Genomic DNA, 23398 nt, shown 5'->3' with positions numbered 1-23398 from the left:
TCGGTCATCCCATGGAGTAAGATGTCTGTATATGTGTTTATATGTATGTATAGCAAAAAGCCCTTTCCCCCTTATAATGGGAGGTTGCCCAGCAGAGGCCCACACCCACCCTTCACCCATCCAAATCTGGTTTATTGCCCCTCCTATCTTGACTCCTTGTGGGCGAAAGAAGGTCTATCTCCTGCAAAAGTGCTCGAGTCAGAGGCAATGCAGTAATACCTCCACAGCTGAAGATGGTTTACCCCCACTGATTCATTAGATGGCACCACTCCCCCCACACACCTCATCCTATCAATATACCAATGGCTTCTTCCCACATATAAGGAAGCTGGCCAGCCAAGGCATACTCCCACCCGTCACCCAAGTGTTTCCCTTTTATCTTAAACTCCAGGATGGAGGGTCATCCCCCACTCCTGCCCACTGCCTGAATCAGAAGCAATATAATTTTTTTTTACCCCCTCATGCACTCGAGGTTATAAAAAGCAGACAAATCCTTTTGGGCAGTACAAATTTATCATACACGCCAGGGTGACCAGATTTTGAAAAATGGTATACGGGACAGCTAAATTGGAGAGGTATATGGACAATGCGTCTTCATTCCTCACGTGCACTTCAGGCGAGAGTGCGGTCGTAACTGAGAATGACTTAAATGGCCAATACCCTCGCCGTGGTATCAGATCCGCTTGGTGCTCAGATATATATATATATACATATGCATATATATATGTATGTATGTATATAAATTTCATTCAAATATTGTTGCTTTCGAATTATTATACCTGTAAAATGTAAACATTTCTCAGATTTTCATGAGAAGTGTTTAATAATCTTGAAAATACGGGACAAAACGCGTCCCGGGGAGAGTCGATACAGGACGTGGGACAGATGTACATAGGGCGATCCCGTATAATTCGGAACGTCTGGTCACCCTGACACACCTACATATATAGGGGATAGGAACAACGCTCGCGAAGTTGAGCCTAATTCTCTCCAATTTATCATGCCTAGGCTCAAATTCATGTACAGTTCCAACTTGGTCTATATCCATAATTTCTATAACAATTTTAGACCAGCTCGAACCACAACCACAAGCATTTATGCATCTACATAGAAAAATACATTTCTTCACATCTAACTATACGTTTTCATGATCATACAGTCTTCAGGACTTCATAGCCACCATGGAAAGAAAAAAAATATGACGTGGATCGAGTGTTTGACAAAATAAAACCCTCGAGATCCTTCATAGACTGCCTTGCATTTTTCAGAGATTACAATAATACATCGTTCCTTCTTAATTACAAGAATATTCTAAACTCTAAAATGTGATGGTCAATGGCAGTGAACGAATTTTTTCAACCAGCCACTATTCGTGTAGCTGCATTTCATGAATACATAAAGTTACACAACTTGGTAGGAAGTTTCTGTAAATTTGATGACTGTGTGGAGAAAATAAAAAATTATATATTTCTAGCCTACTCCCTATTTCATTGTCAATATTTTAGAATATAAATTTATTTTCATGTGAATAAACCAAGTAACGTCAATCTGGAAAAGATGTATACATATAAGACTTATGAAAACACGACTCCGTGCGCGTGGATTGTATTTATGTAAACACCTAAACAAAACTGGAGCTCGCGACATCGTCTGCCTCAGTTGACGTTCGTCTTTATAGGTAGAAAGTGTGACGGATAAGCAAAATGGCTATTGCAAGAGTAGAAGATGTCAAAGGGAAAGGTGAGAATTATATATATGTAATACAGTTAGTTAAAGATAGAATTGAACTAAATATTTTTGTTTGGTATTTCCATTTTAACGGAGGAAGGTCTCACAAATACTATTGTTCTTGTCTATCGTTAAAAGTAATGTAATACCAGGAAGATGTTTAGGAATTCATAAATACAGTGATGTAAGTCATGTGTTAATCGCAAAAGAATACATCTTGCTGCGTTTTGCAGCAGAGGACTGGAGGAGGAAATAATGTTCGTGGATTCGTGTGTTCATTTGAATAAATAACCACGTTTTTACCATTGAAATATAGGCGATTACGTGGAGACATGATCGAGATGTGGAAGCACTTTAATATATACCAGAGAGAAATCCTCCCAGCTTCCTTGAGGCCCACTGTCAGACCAAGACAACTACATAGTAAACAACTATTCCGACATCGTCCTAATGATGGGATGTATGGTGCTCATCATAATAGCTTCTACCATCGAGTAGCCAGGATGTGGAACGGACTACCATCTGAGGTTGTCGAGGCAGGGACTGTTAGCTCTTTTAAAAACCGCTTGGACTGCCACTGGAGAGACTTCAAACTTAGATTTGACCCGTCAGCCACTCCGCCAGAGCAAAAAGCTATAGTTTAAGTTTACCCTGTGAGCGCAGCGAAGAGTCGTCTCCTCGACTGGTCTGCGTAATATGCTTAAGTATGCTTAAGTAAGTAAGAAGGTTTTTAGGTTAGCCACCAGCATTTTCAAGGGTATGTGCAACAATATAGTAAACATTGGATTGAGATAGTTTTGTTCATAAGAGATATGTTTTATGTAAGGTCAGAAGTTGTCTTGTAACAACTTTACTTATTACCCAGATTTGAAGTTCTATTAAAACTCACCATCAAATATCAGGCAGTGGGAAGTGAGAAACTTCTTACTTACTTAGTTTACTTAATGAAGTTCTGAGGTCGATCCTCAGAGCCGTAGTGGACTACCGCTGCTGCCAGTCCTGTTGTCCTTCCTCACGAGGGTCAGTTAGTCTGGTAGTGAGTTTTGAGAGAACCTACTGATGGCAGTGTAGCCTGGCACTGGAGACTCGTCTGGCACCTTCCGCAGGAGCCTGTCCAGTGCATGTTTGAAGCTGTCCACCGAGCATTTAGTTTTCTCTCTCACCTCTTTTGGGAGGGTGTTGAAGATTTTTGGACCCTCATGGCCTAGGCTGGTTGCCAGTAGGGTCTTAATCCTTTCCAGGGCTCTTGATGGGAGAGTTTGTCTCTCACATTTGCGCCCATGCCTTACACTGTGGTATGACTTGATTGTAGAGGGCGTGGGGTCCGGAACAAGTCCCTCAAGGATTTTCCATGTGTAAATGGCCCTGTATCTTTCCTCCTCTGTTGAGAGTATAGACCTAGTGCTCCCAGGCGATCCCAATAGTTGAGATCTTGCATCCCTTTGATGTGCCTGGTGTAGTTCCGTTGGACAGCTTCAAGCATCTGGATGTCTCCGCGTTTGTGTGGTGACCAGAGTTGGCTACAATAGTCCAGGATCGGTTGGATAAGCGACTTCCAGAGGGTAAGCATCACTTGAACCTCTCTTGAGGAGAAAGTCCTTAGGACCCAGCTGGCCATCCCTCTTGCTCTATTTACTGACTGCATGATGTGGTGTTGGAAAGTGGCATCATCACTTAAGTGAATGCCCAGGCATTTCACATGGGCTTTGGGTGTGATTTTCATACCTTGGAAAACCAGCTAATTATTTACTGACATTGAGTTGCCTCCCTGCCTGGCCAGGGCTGTCGAGAACCAACACACCAAGCCTGTTGTTCCATTACCACCTAAAACTTGGGTGGACCAATACACGAGTCGTAAATAATTTATTTGTTAGAAAAAATCAAGGGCCAACCTGTACACGAGATCATATTTGATATTATACTCATATACAAGTAAATTATTTCTTAGAAAAACTCAGGGGCCAACGTATACAGTAAACAGATCAGGTCTCGTGAGGAAAAAGTTTTGGTTGCGGTTCAAGTTAGATTAGGTGACTATCTACAAGTAGTCATGCTGATCACAGACTTCCACTGTCCTCCACCCCAAAACACCCTCAGAATGTTACATTTGGGTTTTGTTGTTACCAGACTCACAGCCAGCTACATGGAAAACTCTGTGTATGACCAAATAATATTCTAAACATTATTTAAGTTTTATGCAAAATATACACAGCAGAAACATCATGGACCACTTATTCTTATCATGTACACCAGATGGCCAAGGAGTCAGTCTGGATAAAGGCCCACTGTACCTGGTACTTCATTCAGAAACAACAATAAAAGTATATAAGCAATAATATATATGATAATAACATAATAAATAGGTACATTGGGTCCTCCCAAGGTACTACCATTCAGTGTACCAAGTACATTGGGCCTTTACCCAAACTGCCAGGCCATCTGGCATACGTGAGTAGAATTAGTGGTCCAAGATAATGTTTCTGTCATGTGTGTTTTGCTTGAAACATATAAATAATGTCCAGAATATTACTTGATCACAAAGTTTTTTTATATAGTTGATTATGATTTGGACCAGAAAAAATAGAAATAAGTAATAATTTGAGGGTGTTTTGGGGTGGAGAATGGTAGAAGACTATGATAAATGACACTCGACAAAACCACCACATTCAAGTACCCACCGTTAGTTCCAAGATAATTTGAGGTTAAAGCATAGGTTCAATTAACCATCTTAAAAGTCAACCAAAAAAAAGTCATCCCTGATTTGTTTACTCACGACATACCATCAGAGTTTATATATTTGTGTTTTCTGTATTTGCAGTTCATTTGGTGGAAGCAGACCCAGCACCGGGGGGAATGCAACTTGTCAACCCATACAGGACAAATAAATCGCAGCCCATGGACCTTGTTGAACTTGCATCTGAGATTCAAAAGGTAAATTGTCATAGGGAGTGGAGTGGATTAATGTTCTGGGATCTGGAGGGGAGACAATTGCTGGATGACTGTTCAGTTCCCACTAAGAGTGTGTATGACAAGAGTAGGACACGCAGTTGTAAGTTCCTGAATCTAAGCAACAACGGTGGATGATGGCTAAAAAGATTAATCAGTTGACCAATCATTGCCACAAGTTTCACAAAGTGGAAAAGCCACAGCTCCACAAGTGGCTGGCATTGGTCCCTGGAACCGCATACAGTTCTCTCCGGGAAGAAACTTTGAACTGTTGTATGTATTGTATTAGTGTAGGACTATGTGTGTCACTGGCTAAAAGTTGCAGGAAGCAGAGACCGGTTGCCAGTTGTCAGCTCTATATGTGTAAAAAAAATATATATATATATATAGATCAGTAGTTCTTAACCAGGGGTACTTGTACTCCGAAGGGGAATGAAACCTTGAACCTGGGGGTGAGACATGATAGCCAGTGCAATGGTACTGTACATTTATCATGAGAAAGCAAAGCAATGTTTGTATCACTAATACTTTTCATATGTTCGCATTGTATTTATATTGGATTTTTTACTAAGTGTCAACCCTTTAGGTCTGCACATCCTGATACAGGTGAGAGGGTTGGCAGGTTTTGAAAAAGGATAGCTTCACTGTAGGACCACATGAGGGTACCTGTCATTGGTCCCTGGAAATGTACTCCCCAGCTTGAAGAAGTGGGAGATGATCCTATCTTAAAGACCATGGAGGAGAAACAACAAAGTGTTGGGCATGCTCTGCCTTTGTAATCCTTTGTAGTAAGATTTTGCTTACTGTGGTATGTCTTTCTATAACCAGAAATAAAATTTTATCAGTATAGTGTCAGCCAGAGCCTTGGCAGCCAGTCATGGAAAACCATCATGACATATATTAAAATAAAAGCTAAGGGTTGATGCTTTCATATACATATCCTGACGTAAAGGAGATTGAAGTTCGTAAATAATGAAACTACCTAATACTGTCATTTGTATCTTTGTTCAATTTTATATAAATATACATGACTTCCTTTGCAGGCTGACAAGTTCGTACATGCCAATGTAAGCAACAAACTACAAGTCATCGCTGAACAAGTACGATTTTTACAAGAGCAGGCCAGGAAAGTATTAGAAGAAGCAAAGGACAGTGCCAACCTACATCACGTGGCTTGCAATTTTGTTAAGAGACCTGGAAATATATATTACTTATATAGAAGACCGAGTGGCCAGAAATATTTCTCCATGTTAAGTCCCAAGGTAATTAAATTGTTTCATTTGAGTTGTTTTTATGAAATGATAATGTTTTGCTATAATTTTTCTTAAAATAATTTGTCATTAAATCTCATCAACACCCTCACCTCTGTCTGGAAGCACAACTCCTCCTCCTCCTCCTCCTCCTCCTTTTCCTTCCCTTCATACCAGCTGGTGGCCGAAACATCCACTAATACAACACAGACATCAATCCAACATCTCTTCTGCATCTAATATTTTAGGGACTTTAGTCAACATCTGTGGCTCAGTATTCATTTGTGATAGGAGACCAATCACCCCCCCCCCCCTCTTTCGCTCTCTTGCTCTCTAAAAAAAAAAAATGTTAATCACTTTTATCTTCTATCCTTCCAATCTGCTATCTATATACCAAGAGCTTTTTCCCCCATATAAGGGAGGTAGCCAAGTCAAAGGCATGAACCTACTCCCACCCACTCTCCACCACCCATTCCTCCTCACCATCCATTCCCCCCCTCTCATCTTAACTCCTCACTGATGATGGGTCATCCCTGTATCCTGCCCACTGCCCTGGGTCAGAAACAGTGCAGCAAGATGCAGTACATCCGCACTAAGGCCACATCTCTTAATCACTCCCCCCTTATGCAGAAAAAGAGAAGAGTGGGAGAATTCCCTTTGGGCTGCGTCAAAATATCAATCACACAAAAGCACCCCCCTACCCTCCCTTCCTTGAATAACAGTATCATTTATACAAAGCCACTCTCCACTCATTCCTATCTCCTCCCTTCTCCCCTCCTTGCTCAACAGACATTCCCCTCTTGCTCAATGCCCCTTTCAACCCATTCATCTATCCCATTCTGCTGCCCTCCATAAACCTCTTCTTTACTGCCTCTATGACAACACCTGAGTGCAGTATTGTTCCCAAGGATAGAAGCACTGGATATTGTTGACAAAAAATCTTGATATCTATGATGGGGCATGAGGGCTTGTTGGCTTGGAGATATGCAGGTTTCCAGTCAATGGAACTTAGCAGCAATTATCACTTATTCTGGGAGCCACTAGTCGCTGATTAAATGAAGTGGCCTTGCTCTGGATATACTGTGTCTTGCTGCATTGCTTCTGACGCAGGGTCATCCAGGAGGAGCCAAGATGATAGGGAGGGCTGGTGAATGGGAGTGGAATTATGCCTTATGACATGTATGTACTGCCAGTTTATGGCACACCTTTAGAAGCAAATGGGTGAGGAGTAGGCGCAGCCTTCAAACTAAGTCTGGTACGATCATTTATTGTCTATTTTCTTCACATGATTTAGAGAAATAAATAACCTGGTACCTGTCCTCGTTTTACAAACGGGTGACATGTTGGCCCCCCCCCCACTACATTGCTCAGGTCAAAGTATATATAGGGAGACAGCACTTCCACAGCAGGACCTGGCAGTTGGAGTTGGTTTGTCCCCATTGCTTTGTTATAGGGTAATCCCTTTCCTCATCCATACAAAATAATCTATAGAGCAGATAAGAATACCACTCCTTCAGGCCAGTTCATCCTTTCATCCATTTACAACCTCCATTCATTCTTTTTAGGACTAATGGCAGTAACCTGCTTGTGGTAGTCCTGCAAGATGGACAGCAGAGCCACCTATTTCCAAAACTCATCAACCCACTCGGTTCCATCAGTAGGTGCCGTCCTCTTGGGCCAATGCTTGGTCTCCCAACTGGGCCCAGGATCTCTCCACCAACTTCTATTATATTTCTTTTGTCTTTTCACATTTTGGGGGCTGACAGCTCGTGACTACTCCCCTCCTACTTTCAGCCAGTGACATGAAAACAGTCCATACCAATACAGCAGAGGCAAACCTCCAAAACCCCTTCCCAGAGATGTCTGTAGTTGTTGTTGTTGTCGTTCCTTGGGTAGAGCCGGTGGCCAGGGCTGGTTGCCGCCGTTTGGCCCCCAACTCTTGGGGTTGGGGGGTTGTCCCACGACGTAGACACTGCAGCTCCAGGACCTGTCTGTAGTAGGTCCTCAGGACTGTTGCTACCCATTATGGGGCTATAGTTCCATTATATCATGCCCTGTTTTACTTGCTCAACATTCGTCATGCAGGGCCTCTGTTTTCTCATTCCCCCACTTCATTCTTGGTCTTCTTCAGGAGTTCATCTGGTTCAGCTTTCCACAGTTATTGCTATCCCTTCCTCACTCATTTTTCCCATGAGCTAAAACCATTCTTCAAAACTTAGATTATTGTATCCAATGGCTGCCCTGTATCTATCTGTATACCAAGGTCGTCGTTGTCCTTTTCTTTTTTCTTCTTCTTCTTCCTCCTCTTCTTTTTTGAGGTAGTCAAGTCAAAAGGCACTTACCCACTCCCATCCACCCTTTCCTGCAGCTGTCTTACAAACTCCATTTTCTGCCATCTCATTTCTGTTTCCATTATTGTAATACCTACCATATTTCTCAGACACATTCAAACTTACTGACTGCCTTCTTTAAAACCCAAATCTGCTCTATACAGTGCCTTGGCTGGATGACCGCATTGTGAACAACTGCCCAGGATGTAATACCTCACCCCATACTGTTCAACATGTAATGGAAGACTGCATTATACACAATCATGCACACAAACAACGCAACGTACACCCTATAAAGGATTTGTAGGAAAACCCCGTTCTGGCCGTGGCATTCCTTGGGGAGACAGGACTGCTCAGACAGACAGTCTAGGGAACAACAACAACTTTAATCTTTCTACTCAACACATTAATCCCTAAAACTACTGCAGTCATACTTGTCTCCCATACCCTTGCAAAGTAACAAGGTTGCCTGAACAAAGAATACTAGCTGCTTGTACCATCATCCTGATGGGATTGAGAAGCTGTTCCAAATACAAATCACCACTGCAAGGCTTCATTTCTCAAAAATAGAATGGATATCAAGACCTCAGACCCTGCTTTTTCTTACGTGTGCACTTTTTCTTCATAGGAATGGGGTAGCAGTTGTCCACACGAGTACCTTGGAGCATACAGGATGGAGCACGACCATTCTTGGACACCAGAAGATCAAATTGAAGCAAAAACTGCAGACCAGCAGGTGATCAACAAAATCATATCCACATCAAGTACGTTATCCATCACCATGGGAGACTGAAGATGCAGTTGTGGACATTGCTGGCAATTTGTTTTGGGTCCGTATTTTCAGTTGTTGCAGTCTTGGAGTGGCCAGTAAATAACAGGACATTGTGTTTCTTACTTGGGAGACCCATTTGATTGTATGAAAACAGTTACGTTGCTTCAGTTCTCTTGCAAGAGATTTGTGGCCGTAAGGTATTGGAGTAATTTATATATTTTTCCCTAACCTGAGACTGTAAAAATGTACTCAAGATTTTCTTGCTACAAGTGCCAGATACTTTCAGCTGAGAAGCAGATGTGAAGAGTGGCTAGATTGCACAAGCCAGTCTGAACTGGGCTCCACCCTTATGAATAAGTCTGACATTTGTCACAACAAAATCTATTCATTGTAATCCTGGTACAAGGATTATATGAAGATCAGGTTGTTGCACAGAATGCACTGTGGGTTCTTCATAGTGGTTATGTGCCAGCACCACTGGAACGTGCCTCAACTCGGTTATTTTCTCCTATGATTTAAGTATCCATGTTTTATTTGTCAACCTTATAGGTTCTGTTCAATACTTAAACCTTTGAGAAGGTGTTAGAGGCCTATGGCCTCATGCTCCTCGTTTGCAGGGAAAGGGGCAGCATTGTCTTAGTCAATCATTTTTCAATGGTCTTTTCCCTTTCTTGTTTGTTTATCATTACTCTTGATGAGTAAATTTGACCTCTTGTCCAGCTTTTCTCATTAGTATATACAGATGCAAAGGTAATTAGATTTTTATATCTCCTCTTTTTAGAGGGTTGTGTGTATTGTTGTAGAGAACAATGTATGTATATATGTACACACACATGAACATGGGCATGTGTGTTTTGTGATGCATTTCAGTCCCCTCAGAACCCTTTTACAAAGAATCGAGTGTATGATCATGCAGTTTTTGATGTAGTGTGTTACAAAGTGCTTCAGTTGCATATTTGTCTCATCCAAGGTCTAAAGCTGACCAGTCGTAACCTTGTGCAGTTGGATGCACTTTGCACAGTGAAATCTATATTTCTCATGAAAGATTTAAGAACCATAAAAACTAATTTTAACAAGGCTTTTTATTATCATTTGTACTACCCTGGTCATTTATAATATTAAGTATGGCAAATTGTGAAGTAAATATTGCCATTTGATGCTGAAGAACAAATAAAAGAAATTTACCTACATGTCGAATATCCAATGTGAACCTTTGCAGGAGCTCTTTATTGTTTGGTTTAGGTTGTATACATTTGAGTGCTGGTGAAAGACTTGGTTGTTGCATTTGAAAGTCATACATGTTTTGGTATTATCTTTGAGAGGAAAGGTACATGTACTCTGGCTGTGTCTTGTGGGAGGAACTGAGAAATCTAGGATGTTTACATGGGGTATGACCCATCATCCAGGAGCCAAGAGAAGAGAGAGGAATGGGATTGGAGTATGTGGGATGAAATAGGTGGGAGTGGATTTATGCCTTTGACTTTGGCTACCTCCCCTGTAAGGGAAGTATATGCATGTATGTATGGTATTAGTGTATGCATGTATATAGTATTGGTGTGTGCGATTGGGTTTCTGCTTGTGCCTCCAGTTTTGAGGCTGCTTGCAATGGAATGGGTATTGTGGGAAGGGTGATTTACTTGTTTGGTGAGGGAAGGATTTCTTTACATCTCATTTCTCTTGGAGAGCTGGGCCTCTTCTTAAGCAGGGTTGTAGATGTTGGGGTGGGATGTATGGAAGGTTCTTAAAATTCATATGGGAAGAGGGTGAAGGTTTAGGTTGAGGATTCTAGTGGCACATGTGAGGAGGGTGTAGTTTGTGAAAGGAGTTCTTGTATCATGGTTGACCTCTTGGTGTGGTCATTCAGGTGGAACTATTGGGATGGGTTCATCTGAAAAAATTGTGGAGACCTAGAGTATGGGACTGATTTATCTCCATTGCAATATTGGAATTGGGCAGGTAAGTTAGTGAGAACGACTGATGAGCGATGGAGCACGTGTGTTACTTGTGGACACCACGAGACAGGAAGTGTGGAAGAGGAAGATCAGATAGAAGGTGGAGAGACGAGATTGAGAAGTTTGCAGGAGTGATGTGGCAGAGGATGGCACGGTCATGTGATTCATGGAATGCTATGAAGGAGGCCTTTGTTTAGCAGTGGACTCAGGATGGCCAATTTGATTGATTGCAATATTGTCCTTATGGACAGAAATGCTGGTTGTTGACGACATACACAACACACCTTCTCACTAAGCTGTCATGAAATAATTATTCGATTTACAAGACACCTTTCTTGCTATAAGGATTCATTAAAAGAGAATCTATTCCCAGTCAAGTCTGTATTGCAATAGTGTAACTACAGACAAGTTGTTCTAGCATTACAGAGCCAATCTTTTCTTGATCTCTGATGCCAATTCTTCTCGTCTAACAGTTGTTTCTTCTCTACTGGACACGTCCCTTAGCTTGACAATTCCATCCTTTACTTCATTTTCTCCTATAATGCACACAAATGGAATTTTTCTATCTTCACAGTACTGTAAAGAAATAACCAGATTTAGAACTCTGTTCCATAACAATATATATATATATAACACACAGGAACCCACAGTCGGAGAAAGAATAAACATAGAATAAAGAATAATACAATATTTCGGCAATCAAATGTAGCCCTCTTCAGGTACTTTCCTGAAGAGGGCTACAGTTGATAGCCGAAATATAGGATTATTCTTTATTCGAAGTTTATTCTTTCTCCGACTGTGGGTTCCTGTGTGTTATCTACAAATGTGCTACTACATTTCTATTTAGAAATATATATATATGTATAAAATATGAGCATATGGAATGGAAGGTACAACAATAAAGCCAGATATATACGGGCATATGCAATGGAAGGTACAGCAATTAAGCCACACAAAAATACTGCTTTGTAGTACCTGCAACTGATTCAGGAATTTGGGATTTTTCTTGTAAGGAAATTCCACATTCAAATCCTGTTCGTGAAGCTCAGCAGTGAGTTTCATACACTCTGGTAACATTCCTTTCCCTGCTGCTGCTACGTAAGCATGGGTGTCCGTTGTCCTCATCTAAAGAAATAATGAATTTATGAATAAAGTGGACCATTCATTCTTAATATTTTAATTCAACCACTTTAAAAAATTGTCTATTCATAAAATGTTACAGTATTATATGACAGTTTCATGCACAAGTACCTATAAATATATTGATACAAGACAAGCAAACTATTTGAAGAAAGGAATTAACATTATACTAAAAACATACATATACCAAAGGCTCTTTCCCCCTTTCAAGGGAGGCAGCCATACTAAAAAATTATTTATTACACAAAATGGGCATACGAGTTCTTACCTTCCCTTCGCTGATCTTCTTCCTCTCCATGAGGGCGAAGAGGCGTTCAATCCCAAAGCTGACACCGACACATGGAACCGTTTTTTTCTTTGGATCAAACATCCCAACAAGCTCATCGTAGCGCCCACCACCGGCAACGCTGCCAACAGTTCCTTCACCACCATCATTCAACTCGCATTTTAATACAGCTTCATAAATAACTCCTGTGTAGTAATCTAGCCCTCGTGCCAAGCTCATATCAAACACTAACTTGGTATCACATTTCAAGCATTTGGCATATTCAAATAGAAGTGTCAGGTCATTCAGTCCTGTCTGAAATACACAAGAATTTTCTTCAATCAAAAACCAGTCTTTCAGAGTTTAGGTCACTCCAGGATTGTAAGCCCCAAACAAATGAAGGAATGTGTACCAATGTTATGTACTTTCTAAAACACATGATTCATCTAGGGGGTTTGTAAACAGATTGTAAACTCAACAATAAAGACAAATATGATGAAAGAAAAGGTATTCTAGACTTAGAAAGAATGAAGCTGTAAAGCTGGCAATTTTATGCAACAAATAAAACTGCTTCAATCCATCTGTTGCCCGATGTCTTTTGCAGAAGACCCATAGCTCCCAGGTTACTGGCAACAGCCACCTGCCTCACAATATATGAAATGGTATACAGGTCACAGAAGGAAAACAAAAATATAGGGAAAAAAAAGCAACATGAAACTGGGAAACGGATCCAGCAAGTAATAACTACTGCCCCAAATTTCAGTGACTGGAAAGCCAATGCTCCATAGCAGCTAGCATTGATTCCTCAAATAAGAAAAAATGGACATCCATAGCATATTAGTGTATGTCTGTTTCTGTCACCACCTCAGTGGACAAGGACAGCAGATGCCTACTGTCAGCTCTCCTTATTTGGAAGAGAGGATGAAGAACAGTCTTATGATAGAGATGGACCCTTCCCTATTGGGGGCACCTCATGGAGAATAGTACTGCAGTAGATATAGTAAAATGAAAAGGATGATAACGACATCAGTTGTCTGTTGTCAGTTCTCCTTGCATGAAAGCATGAAAGAAAAATACTTAATGAAGACATATGTTACCTGGGAGCCATGGGTGTCATACAAGAAGCATCTGGTACAACAAATTGATGAAGAGAGTTCCTCCCCTATCTATGCAGGTCCCACATCTTCTCAACCATCAGTTCAAGACCAACACTTCTCTCTAATTCCCAACAATGACTGCTACCTGGCCCCAACAGTCCACATACAATAGACAGAGGTGATGGTTTTAGCCATAGCTACATATCAAAGGCCCTTTTCAAACTACACCTACCTGAGCATCTTTGGATGGACTAAGGAGGTCGTCCTTCTTTAGCTTCTCAACGAGTTCCTCCTTGCCAGACAGTTTCACATACTCGCCAATTCGATCCGCAATATCTTCATCAAGACCCTTCTGCTCCGTCATTTCTTTGCGTACCTCCTCCCATGGGCTCTTGTCCAATTTATCTACAGCAGAGCAAATTGCTCTAAATTTGTCGGAGGGAACGCCACAACTACCAAAAAGTCCATCTAGAACTTTACGGTGGTTTACCTAAGAAATGATAAAACCTTATATTCTACCAAGAAACATAACAAAGATTAAATGCAGTATATCATGAGATACATTGAATCGTAATTCATGCAGTATATAATGAGATACAATGAATTATAATTAGATATATAATACTTAATGCAACCTTACCTTTATAACAAATTCTCCTAAATTCAACTTCCTAAGGGTTTGGTCCACAATCTGAATGCACTCTACGTCTGGCACCATTGCATCATAAATACCAGCAATGTCGAAATCACACTGGTAAAACTCACGGTACCGACCTAAAATGGGGAGTAATTTATATTGAACAGGGACAGCATATTTCTTTTTAAACCATCTGCTTTTAGCTGCTCTACAAGATGGATAGGTATTGACCCCTTGTGTTGAAGCTTAAGGGTTTAAGACCATATGATTTTATCACCTTCATGTATAAGCTCGCTGGCTGAGCAGATTAGGGCGTCGTTACTTGCGGCAAAGGTCGAGGTGAGGGCAGTTCAAATCCTGCCGCCGGCGAAGTTGAACCCAGGGCATGGTTTATTAAATTCCAAGCTACAAAGCCCTCTGTGAGGGGCACCGTACTAGCCTCCCGATAGGGGGTGTGTGTGTGACATTAAACCATATCATCAAAGGTCCCCAACCTTTTGTGATCTATGCAGCCCACTAAAGACGACTAAACGAGTTGGGGTGGAGACTACTGCTGACTGCACAAATACAACCAACTCCAATGATTGAAATGATATCAAATGAAGAAAGTTAGATGTGAAGGGGGGCATCTGATATGAGGAATGTCTGTTGTACAAAGAAGAAAGATCATAAAAGATAGGGAGTGAAAGGTGTGTGGTTGTAAGAGAGCGAGCAACTGAACTGGCCTGGATGGATTTCTTCTTAGCTCTGTATAATTCCTGAGTAACGGGGGAAGGGGTGTCACTGTGTAATGAAATAATGGGGGTACACCAGTTCTAGCTGTCAGGTCTTGGTGTGGAGGTGCTGTGTCTCGTTCCATTGCCCTTGACCTTAGCAGAGTGGCAGGGGATGACCTTTCATCCATGAGCTGAGATGGGAGGAACAATGAAAGGGTTTCTGGATAGGTGTAGGATGTAAATTGGCCACCGCCCTCATAAGAAGGAAAGCCTTTTGGTATATCATTACCCTGATGAAGAAATTACCAAGTTTTTTTTTCTGGATTTTTGCTTAAATCAATTCTTCATCACATTGCCCTTTTAGTGGTACAATTGCCAATGTCATATCTACTGTCTGAATAGGTTAAAACTAAGGAACATTATATACATTTATACAAAAAAAAAAAAAAAATTCTATATTTCCAGAAAAGTTTAAAAAATTACTTGGGCACTTTCTTTATGAGGATGGCAATATGTTGGTATATACAGACCTCTTGTCATAGCGGGATTGTCTCGTCTGTACACACGTGCAATATGGGCCCGCTTGATGTTGGCAATCTTGTTCATGGCTACATAGCGAGCAAATGGTACAGTCAGATCGTATCGCATAGATAGGATCTCCCCTCCTTGATCTTGTAAGTCATAAATAAGCTTGGAATCCTCCCCATACTTCCCTGTGAGAACTTCCTGAAAGATGGAGAAAAGGTAAACAAACTATCATCTGATACCTCTTCTTAAAACTTTGGTTTTATAAACTAAAGAAAAGTTATACAGACGACCTATCTGTTGTACAATGTGTTCAACACACAAATATAACAATATCATATTAATACTACAAAAGAACTCATGACAGTAGCAATAAAATTTACAACTACAGAACCACAGTCCCTCAAAAACCGTACCTTCAATTCAAACACGGGAGTTTCAATTCTCTCGACACCATGAGCATCAAAAACTTTTGAAATTATTTCAAACACCTGCAAAATTAAAGTGATTTACAATGTTAAATTCTTCCAAATAACAATAAAACATGCACCACAACACATATATAATCTTTACTGTCTTCAGTAATGAACCTCATCTCCCACCCTCATACTTATGATATCTTTTACAACTAATCTATTCATTCTGGAATGCACTAATAAATCAATCAATCAATACAATATACCTCTGTGTTTATAAATCAAACCATACCTCATATACATGGCTTCTGACCACCATACACTTTTCAAATTATTTCTGCTTGAGAACATCAATCTACCTTCTCCTCTTCCCCATTCCTCTCTCTTCTTTATTTCATCCCTTCTATGTTCAACAAAACATCACAAAGTGACAGCTACTGCCATCACACCCACCTGCCTCCTTACAGCCATCTCCTTTGGTCCATAGTCACGAGTACCTTTGGGCGTCTTCAGCTCAAATTTGCTCTTTTTACTTTTCTTGCTTACGTCCATCTTTTTAACACCATCCTCTACCTTGAAATAGAAATTGTGAAATAAAATTAACAACACTGGTTAACATTATTAAAACCTAAGATACTACATACAGTGTATGTTCACTACCTAAATATCTAATATAATATTCTAATAATGAAATAAACAAACAGCCCAATCAAATAGTGATGTAGGACCAGAAAATAATAATCTACCGGTGCTATTATAGCGTGAGGTCTACCACCATATGTCGCCCACCCAGGTGCAGCCTGAGGTCTACCGCGTGACCAGCGTTCCTCCAGAAATCTCCCCGCACCTGTCCATCAAACATGTGACCTGCCCAATTACATAAAAAACGTGACCTGTCCAAATTATGTGTTTATCGCAAAAATAAATGTATGGAAATGATAGACCTCACACTATAATACTAACGAGAGGTAGATCCCATGCTATAGTGTGGTAGACCTCATGCTATAGTAACACCAACCTACCTATCTACAGTACAACTTCTCATAGGAATATACCCCTAGAGCAGATTGCCTAATTCCACACTGTCCTGTTTAGCTCCCTCTGTTACCCAAGTGGAAGATTCAATGACAGTATTCTTTTTCCCCCTACCACAAGGGAGAGGAGCTACGATGAGAGGGAGGAAGGGGAATGGAATGGGTGGGAGTAGCTATGTGCCTTAGACTTGGCTACCTCCCTTGTAAGGAGGAAAAAACTCTTGATATATAGAGATAGACCTACAGTATATATCGAAGGTTTCATCCAGCTTATAAGGGAGGTAGTCAGCCAAAGCACGCACCCATCTCAGTCCCATCCATCATCCAATTGGTTCCCTTTCCTTTTACCTCCTTTTGGATGACAGGTCATCCCTGTCTCCTGCCCACTGCCTGGGCCAGAAGGAACGTAGCAAGACGTGTGCAGCTATGTGTGCATTTCCCTAATTATAGTATATTGGCAAGGAACAATGCTCATGAGGTCCTATCTTTTACTCTCCAATTATGTGTAAGATTCAACAGTCTTGGATCACATGTCAGACTTGTGATTGACAGCTATTACCCTCCTGAGCAAGAGATCTGAGCTCATACATGGCAGAATCTATAAGTAATGCTATGACCTTACACATACATACATACACATCCAACCCCTTATACCCATAAGAACTGGAATGCCAGTATGCAGTGTTATGATGCCTTTGAGCCCTGGGTAGGGACTTTAACTCGACTGCTGAGTTAGTAGTCGAGCACAGTGCCACTACACCAGCAAGCCATAGCAGGTTCCATTAGCAACACTCCGAAATCTTTCTCCTCTTTCACTTTTGCAAGTGCCTCACTTTCCACTGAATAATTCAATGATAGTCTCTTTGAACTTTTATCTTTTTCCAATATTTTACATTTTCTCTGCAACCAAAGCTTTGCATCACTGCTTAGCCTGCAGGGCTTCCATCTCCTGGCCATGCAGGTCCACTATATATGGTAAACAAATGGGTTAGCGACTCATAATATTGGGTGATCAACTCAAGGAATTCATCTGCTCTTTGGATGGTCTAATGTTTTATCCATCTAAGTATCCAACACACCCTCCTCACCAGAAGCCAGAAGAGCCAGTTTAGTCACCAACAATACAACAATATGGTAGGTAGTACAGGGTTAGATGTCCAAAAAGAAAGGTAACTGTGCCTCACCAAACATACAAGGCTACACATTACTGACAAAATATCCTACAATATATTCCCTAAACATTATAAGGTCAATGAAAAAAATATAAATCCACATACAAGACTACACACTACTGACACTACAGTACTGTATATTCCCTGAACATTATGTGGTTAATAATAAAAGATAAAAACCAATCCTCCAGATGTAGTTCCATGCATAAGGAGTCACCAAAGCACAAAGAAGTTCTCAACAGCTCAGCTGTCCATTTCACCCACATTGTCATAGGCATACAAATACACCCCAACATGATTATACACTACTGAGTTGTGGGTGCAATATATATGCTACTACTTTAAAGGAGTACATTATTTTCAAGCACAATGGCACTGCACATGCAATGTATTTTGTAATTACTTTTCACTTTCATACATAAACAAATTCTAACCTACAACAATGCAAGTTTCATGCAAAAGCAATTACATTTGTGGAGTAACAGTGGGCAAAGTAATGTAAGTTGATTTATATGCAAGTAAGCGCATAAGAAACTGTAAACAGACAAAGCTGGCTCCCTTAAATATCTGGAATTTTTTTTCCAAAATTGGAAAAGGTAAGTGGTTCAATTTAACTGGTTGCCAAAGATAGGCATTTCTTCCTATCCTTTCCTCCTACTTCACTTAATTCCTTCACTCCCTTTTCCCCATAGTTTCCACTTCTTTCTGCCTCCTAAAACCAATAATTAATTTCCTATTCCACCATCTGTCCCAATATTCTGAACTCTCTTATTTGCTTTATGTCTTTTAAGCTACATAAAGGTTCAATCAACTTCCTAAAACACTTCCTTTTTCTTCATGTCTCAAGACAGACTACCAGACCACCTACTACATCAACCCTTCTCCCCGTAGACATCAGCCTCACAGAAAAATCCCTCCAAAGACAAGGAAGAACTACATTGGCATACTTGCATTCAGGTCACCATTCAGCACAAAGGCAGTACCAGCACAGAATAGGGCTGGCTACAGAAACAAACTGTCTTAGATTCAACCACCATAAGGAAGACATCAAACACTTCATCTTACACCCCACCTTAGCTACACCCAGACAACACGATATTTCTTCCCTGAGTGACTTATGGGCCAATCTGGTGAATCCCTACAAGAGAGACCAGTGGCAACGGATTGACTAACTGATTGATGCATTTAACCCTTTCTAAACCAACTGCCACTTTTCCTTTTTGGCTGCCACCAATAAAATCATACCCATACTACTCCTGCCTCTAAATATCCTAATCTAATTTTTTCTAAAATATACAAAGTATAAAAGACCAGTGCAAATGGTGCTTTCTCCAAGGAAACCAGCTCTGCCTAACATACTATGTTTAAATGTAAGAGTATAAGACAACATACCTTGTACCCTATTAAACGATTTCCAGGCAGATTAAGTAGGTCAGAGGTATTCAATGCAAATGCAGCACAACTTGGCCCTAATATCCTCCAACTACGAGAACTGACCAAAGGGAAGGAGTGATACTTTGATAAAGTTCTTATCACCAACATTTCTTGTGCTTTAAAAGTGATAGCCTTTCAACTTCTTCTACAGGACCCACAGCAGATGCTTTCATGCTAACCCACAAAGACGACAGAACAGCCAACAAACTTGTGTCCTTGCCACAACTGAGGAAATAAGAAGAGTCATCTTTGAAAACTAACATAAGTTGCACCAATTATTAAAGGTTGTAAAACCCAACATTCAGGAATGTGATCACACATTCAAAGAGGAGGCCCATGCCATTTTTGCCAAATTACCACCCATCCAGGAGGTGCTAAGATAAGAGTGAGGGTGGAGGGGAGTGGAGTGTATTTAGGGATGGAATGAGTGGGAATGATCTTATGCCTTTTTCTTTTTGGCTACCTCCCTTGAAATGGGAAAAAAGCCTTGGTATATGTATGTACCACACTAATACCTACATATAGTATTACATCCTTAAGAACCTGCCTTTTTTGTCTGTTGGGTTACAATGCCCCTCGTCAGCAATCAAAACAAAATGCCCATTCATAAAATAGTAATAATGGCTGCCTCAAGCTTCATCAACTGCAAACTTGCAGTCCCAAATCAGTTGGCAAGTCCTCCTTCATAGATCATCTCTAGGAAGAAACATAAACTTATGTCTATAGTGTATTATTGTAGGTCTGTTTCTATGCCACTAGCTGGTTGGTTATTGGCTCTCCTTACACAAAAAATTTGAGAAAAGCCAATCTAAAATTGGGGTTGATCAAGAGTTTAAGCACCAGGTCCTTGGGACTGCACTTCCCGATGAAGATGAAAAAGTTGATAATCCTAAAGATGAGCAGTGTATTACGACACTCAGCAATTTATTTTACCAGACCAACACAAGCAGGTGCTCACCAATAGTCCCTTATTTCCAATAACAACCAAGTATCATGATCACATCTAACCATCTATATAACTACTAAGTTTCCACTGTTACTCCACCAAGACAGAAGGGAGAAAACAACTCACACATTAATGAAGCTAAATAATTTAATATAGCAAACCTTTTTGGACACATCAACGCATGAAGTTATCTGTTGTTTATCCTGTGCTGAGAAAGAAGCCATGTGATCAGCCCACCTTCTTATACTTGGAGAAGAATTTGAGGATTTGACAGACTTTACTACTTGTGCTAAAACATCAAAGTCGGCTTGAGAAGGGCAGTAGCCACCAACATAACTGAATTCGGTCAGATGGGCTTCTAAAGCTACGAGATCCACTGGATTCTGTTTATGGTACAATACAAAGAAAGTGATTCCGATTACACTTCTATCACAAACTAATGTCTGTTTACTTTAATCTGCCAAAATATAAGGGAACAAAATTTACTCAGGCTGAATACATATACAGTAAAGTAACCACAGTTTGGGAAAAATTTGGGAATGACAAGAAATTTTCACTCAACAAGATTAGAGAACTAGATACTAACTGTTCAATAACATTAATGTAAAACATCACTATCAAATTTGAACAACTGACAATTTATTATTCAATATAATCAGATTCCTAAATCACAAGCTGTCAATTAAGATAATTGCATAAGTTTACTATTAATAAAAAAAAAAAAAAAAATTGTAATGAAGAAGAATGAAAATAATAATAATGAGGTTATGATACAAGTTTGAGATATGAAACCTACAAAAATCAAAATAATATTTTAGATTGTCAGGTGTCAAATGTTAACTAAGAATGATCATATACGTATCAAGCAGATTACAATAGAGATAAGTTGCGCTACTCTCTGAAGGCGAATAAAAATATGAATAATAAGAAGAATGGTAATGATGCAATTCTATATCCAAGATTACCAGATGCCAAATGTTAATTTGGAATGATCATAAAATCTCTAATACTAAACTGTCTTGTACTGCCGATGATTAATCTATCTACCCATCTACATACCATGAGCTTTTCCCCCTTTACAAGGGAGGTAGCCATGTCAAATGGCAAGCACCCATTCCATTCCCATCTACCACCCTTTCCTCTCTCTCATCTTAGATCCTTATGGATGACGGGTCATCCCTGTGTCCCATCCACTGCCCTGGGTCAGAAGCAATGCAGCAATATGCAGCACATCCACAGCAAGGCTGCTTCACTTAATCAACAACCCCCATCCCCTCTCCCTTAAGATTTACTTCCAATTTGCTGAAAACAAATTATAATCAAAATGCATAAAACTGCAACTATACTAGTTTAAATAGAAATAATATATGGAAACTGACACACAGAATATCTCCAAGTTCCCCCGTGGTTTCAATACTCTGATGTCATGATAAATCTAAACCTGGTTGAACACATGAAAACTACTCAAGTCCTCTATCAAATAGTGTTCGAGAGGCAAGGACAGGTAGCTGCATGTGGTGGTCCTGTAAGATGGAGAAGCTGCTCATTGTCAAAGCCCATCAACCCCCTCACCACCATCGGAAAGTGCCATCCTGAGAGGTTGCCATCTCTTCACTATCCCCAAGACCTCTTTCTATGAATTTCAAATGTACGTTTTACAAACTTTTTACACATGGGGAGCTGACAACCAGCAACTGTTCCCTTCCCCGACCACTTTCTTAAAGATGGTAAAGGAATCCTAGAATAACATGGTACTGTATGGATATAGCTTGGTTCACCATCTGTCTCCAGCTAAACTTAGCAAAATCAAATCACATTTTTTGTAAACTAATTTTTTTGCAATGAAATCGTTAATTAGAATAACTGCCCTTTTGTTTAAACAAGTTTCATGAAACATATATAGATTTTAAAATAATTACGTTACCCTTAAAAATTACTCAAAAAACAACCCAAACCTGTGATTTCTGACATATACATCAGATTTCTTCAAATCTGAAATAGAACTATCACAAAATGTTTTTCATCCTACCTTCACTAAATCTAACCTAACTACGCAGTAGCTCTAACCTGACATACTGTGATTAGAAAACCTAACCTAACAAGAACAGACTTTCACCCATTTCATCCCATTAGAAAAATGATGCCACAATTAATTTCTCCAGATTCTGTTACACAATAAAATTGTAACATTAAGTTCAAACTAAGGATATATGCTGTGCTGAAACCAAAACTGGATTCTACTCAAATATTACACATATTTTTCACTTTTTTTTTCATTTGAAAAATCAATTTTATCTATATGTAATGGTTAGGTTAGGTTCGATTAGATTAGGACCTATTACATATGGTAAGTTTCATGTTAAACATCCATGATTGTATGATTCTAGAATTTCACTTAGAAGTGACCACTTCATTTCTAACTAGTCTATTGCAAGGCTATTCCTATTACAGGGATGTTCTGTAACATCCCTACTGATAAAGGGCTACACTTGTTTCAGTCAACCCCTTCCATAGAAAGGAATATACAACCATCTACTGGCTACTCTAATCAATTCTGTATTATTCCTTGATGAGAAGGTTTAATCTTTAAGATATTTAAAACAACTTTAGAGGGCAAACTTAGGTAGATACCTGCAATACAGTCATTAGAACTTTATAAAAACAATGTTACTTACTTTTGCTAAACTGTCGGCCATAATACTACCGGAATTGACCACAAGCAACCACTTTATAATTGATTTCACCGACCACAGCTGTTTTTGACTTTCACACAACTCATGCGATACGCTTTCCGCAAATGTTTCCTTGCGTCAACAGATCGGAAACCATGCAATCCGTCGGAATATGACGTTCGATTTTGAAAAAAAAATCTCTGATTTGTGTGGACATATACACGTGTATATATACATATATGTGTAACTAAAAATTATTATTGTTTAAAAATACTTAATACATTATTATTTGAAATGAGTAAAGCGTATTTTTTAATATTGGTTGTCTTTAGAGCCTATATCTTATTATTCCATTTACCAAATATC

General features: G+C 39.9%; 2 protein-coding genes across 5 annotated transcripts; one reads left to right on the top strand and one right to left on the bottom strand.

Moving 5' to 3' along the window:
• Positions 1–1582: 1582 nt before the first annotated feature.
• LOC143039555 (uncharacterized protein C1orf50) lies at positions 1583–11208 on the top strand. Its single transcript, XM_076209753.1, has 4 exons — positions 1583–1740; positions 4547–4659; positions 5718–5936; positions 8883–11208. Exons 1-4 carry the CDS (start codon positions 1704–1706, stop codon positions 9045–9047), a joined length of 534 nt encoding a protein of 177 aa, XP_076065868.1. The 5' UTR covers positions 1583–1703; the 3' UTR covers positions 9048–11208.
• A 136-nt stretch (positions 11209–11344) lies between these two features.
• HisRS (histidine--tRNA ligase) lies at positions 11345–23246 on the bottom strand. Of its 4 annotated transcripts, none has more exons than XM_076209748.1 (10): positions 23036–23228; positions 20522–20743; positions 16228–16347; positions 15775–15849; positions 15364–15559; positions 14121–14254; positions 13713–13970; positions 12387–12698; positions 11954–12103; positions 11345–11554 (listed from the first exon to the last, which is right to left on the bottom strand). In XM_076209748.1, exons 1-10 carry the CDS (start codon positions 23054–23056, stop codon positions 11399–11401), a joined length of 1644 nt encoding a protein of 547 aa, XP_076065863.1. In that variant the 5' UTR covers positions 23057–23228; the 3' UTR covers positions 11345–11398. The 4 variants fall into 4 exon arrangements, with proteins under 4 accessions (XP_076065863.1, XP_076065865.1, XP_076065866.1 ...); XM_076209750.1 differs by lacking the exon at positions 20522–20743 and adding an exon at positions 19373–19639 and having other exon boundaries at positions 23036–23188; XM_076209751.1 differs by lacking the exon at positions 23036–23228 and adding an exon at positions 19373–19639 and having other exon boundaries at positions 20522–20731.
• Between the last annotated feature and the right edge of the window lie 152 nt (positions 23247–23398).

This window comes from Oratosquilla oratoria, chromosome 26 (genome assembly GCF_046742065.1).
Source record: "Oratosquilla oratoria isolate Oo_2021 chromosome 26, ASM4674206v1, whole genome shotgun sequence".
Taxonomy (NCBI): Eukaryota; Metazoa; Arthropoda; class Malacostraca; order Stomatopoda; family Squillidae; genus Oratosquilla; species Oratosquilla oratoria.
This window is presented reverse-complemented; position numbering and strand designations above follow the sequence as displayed.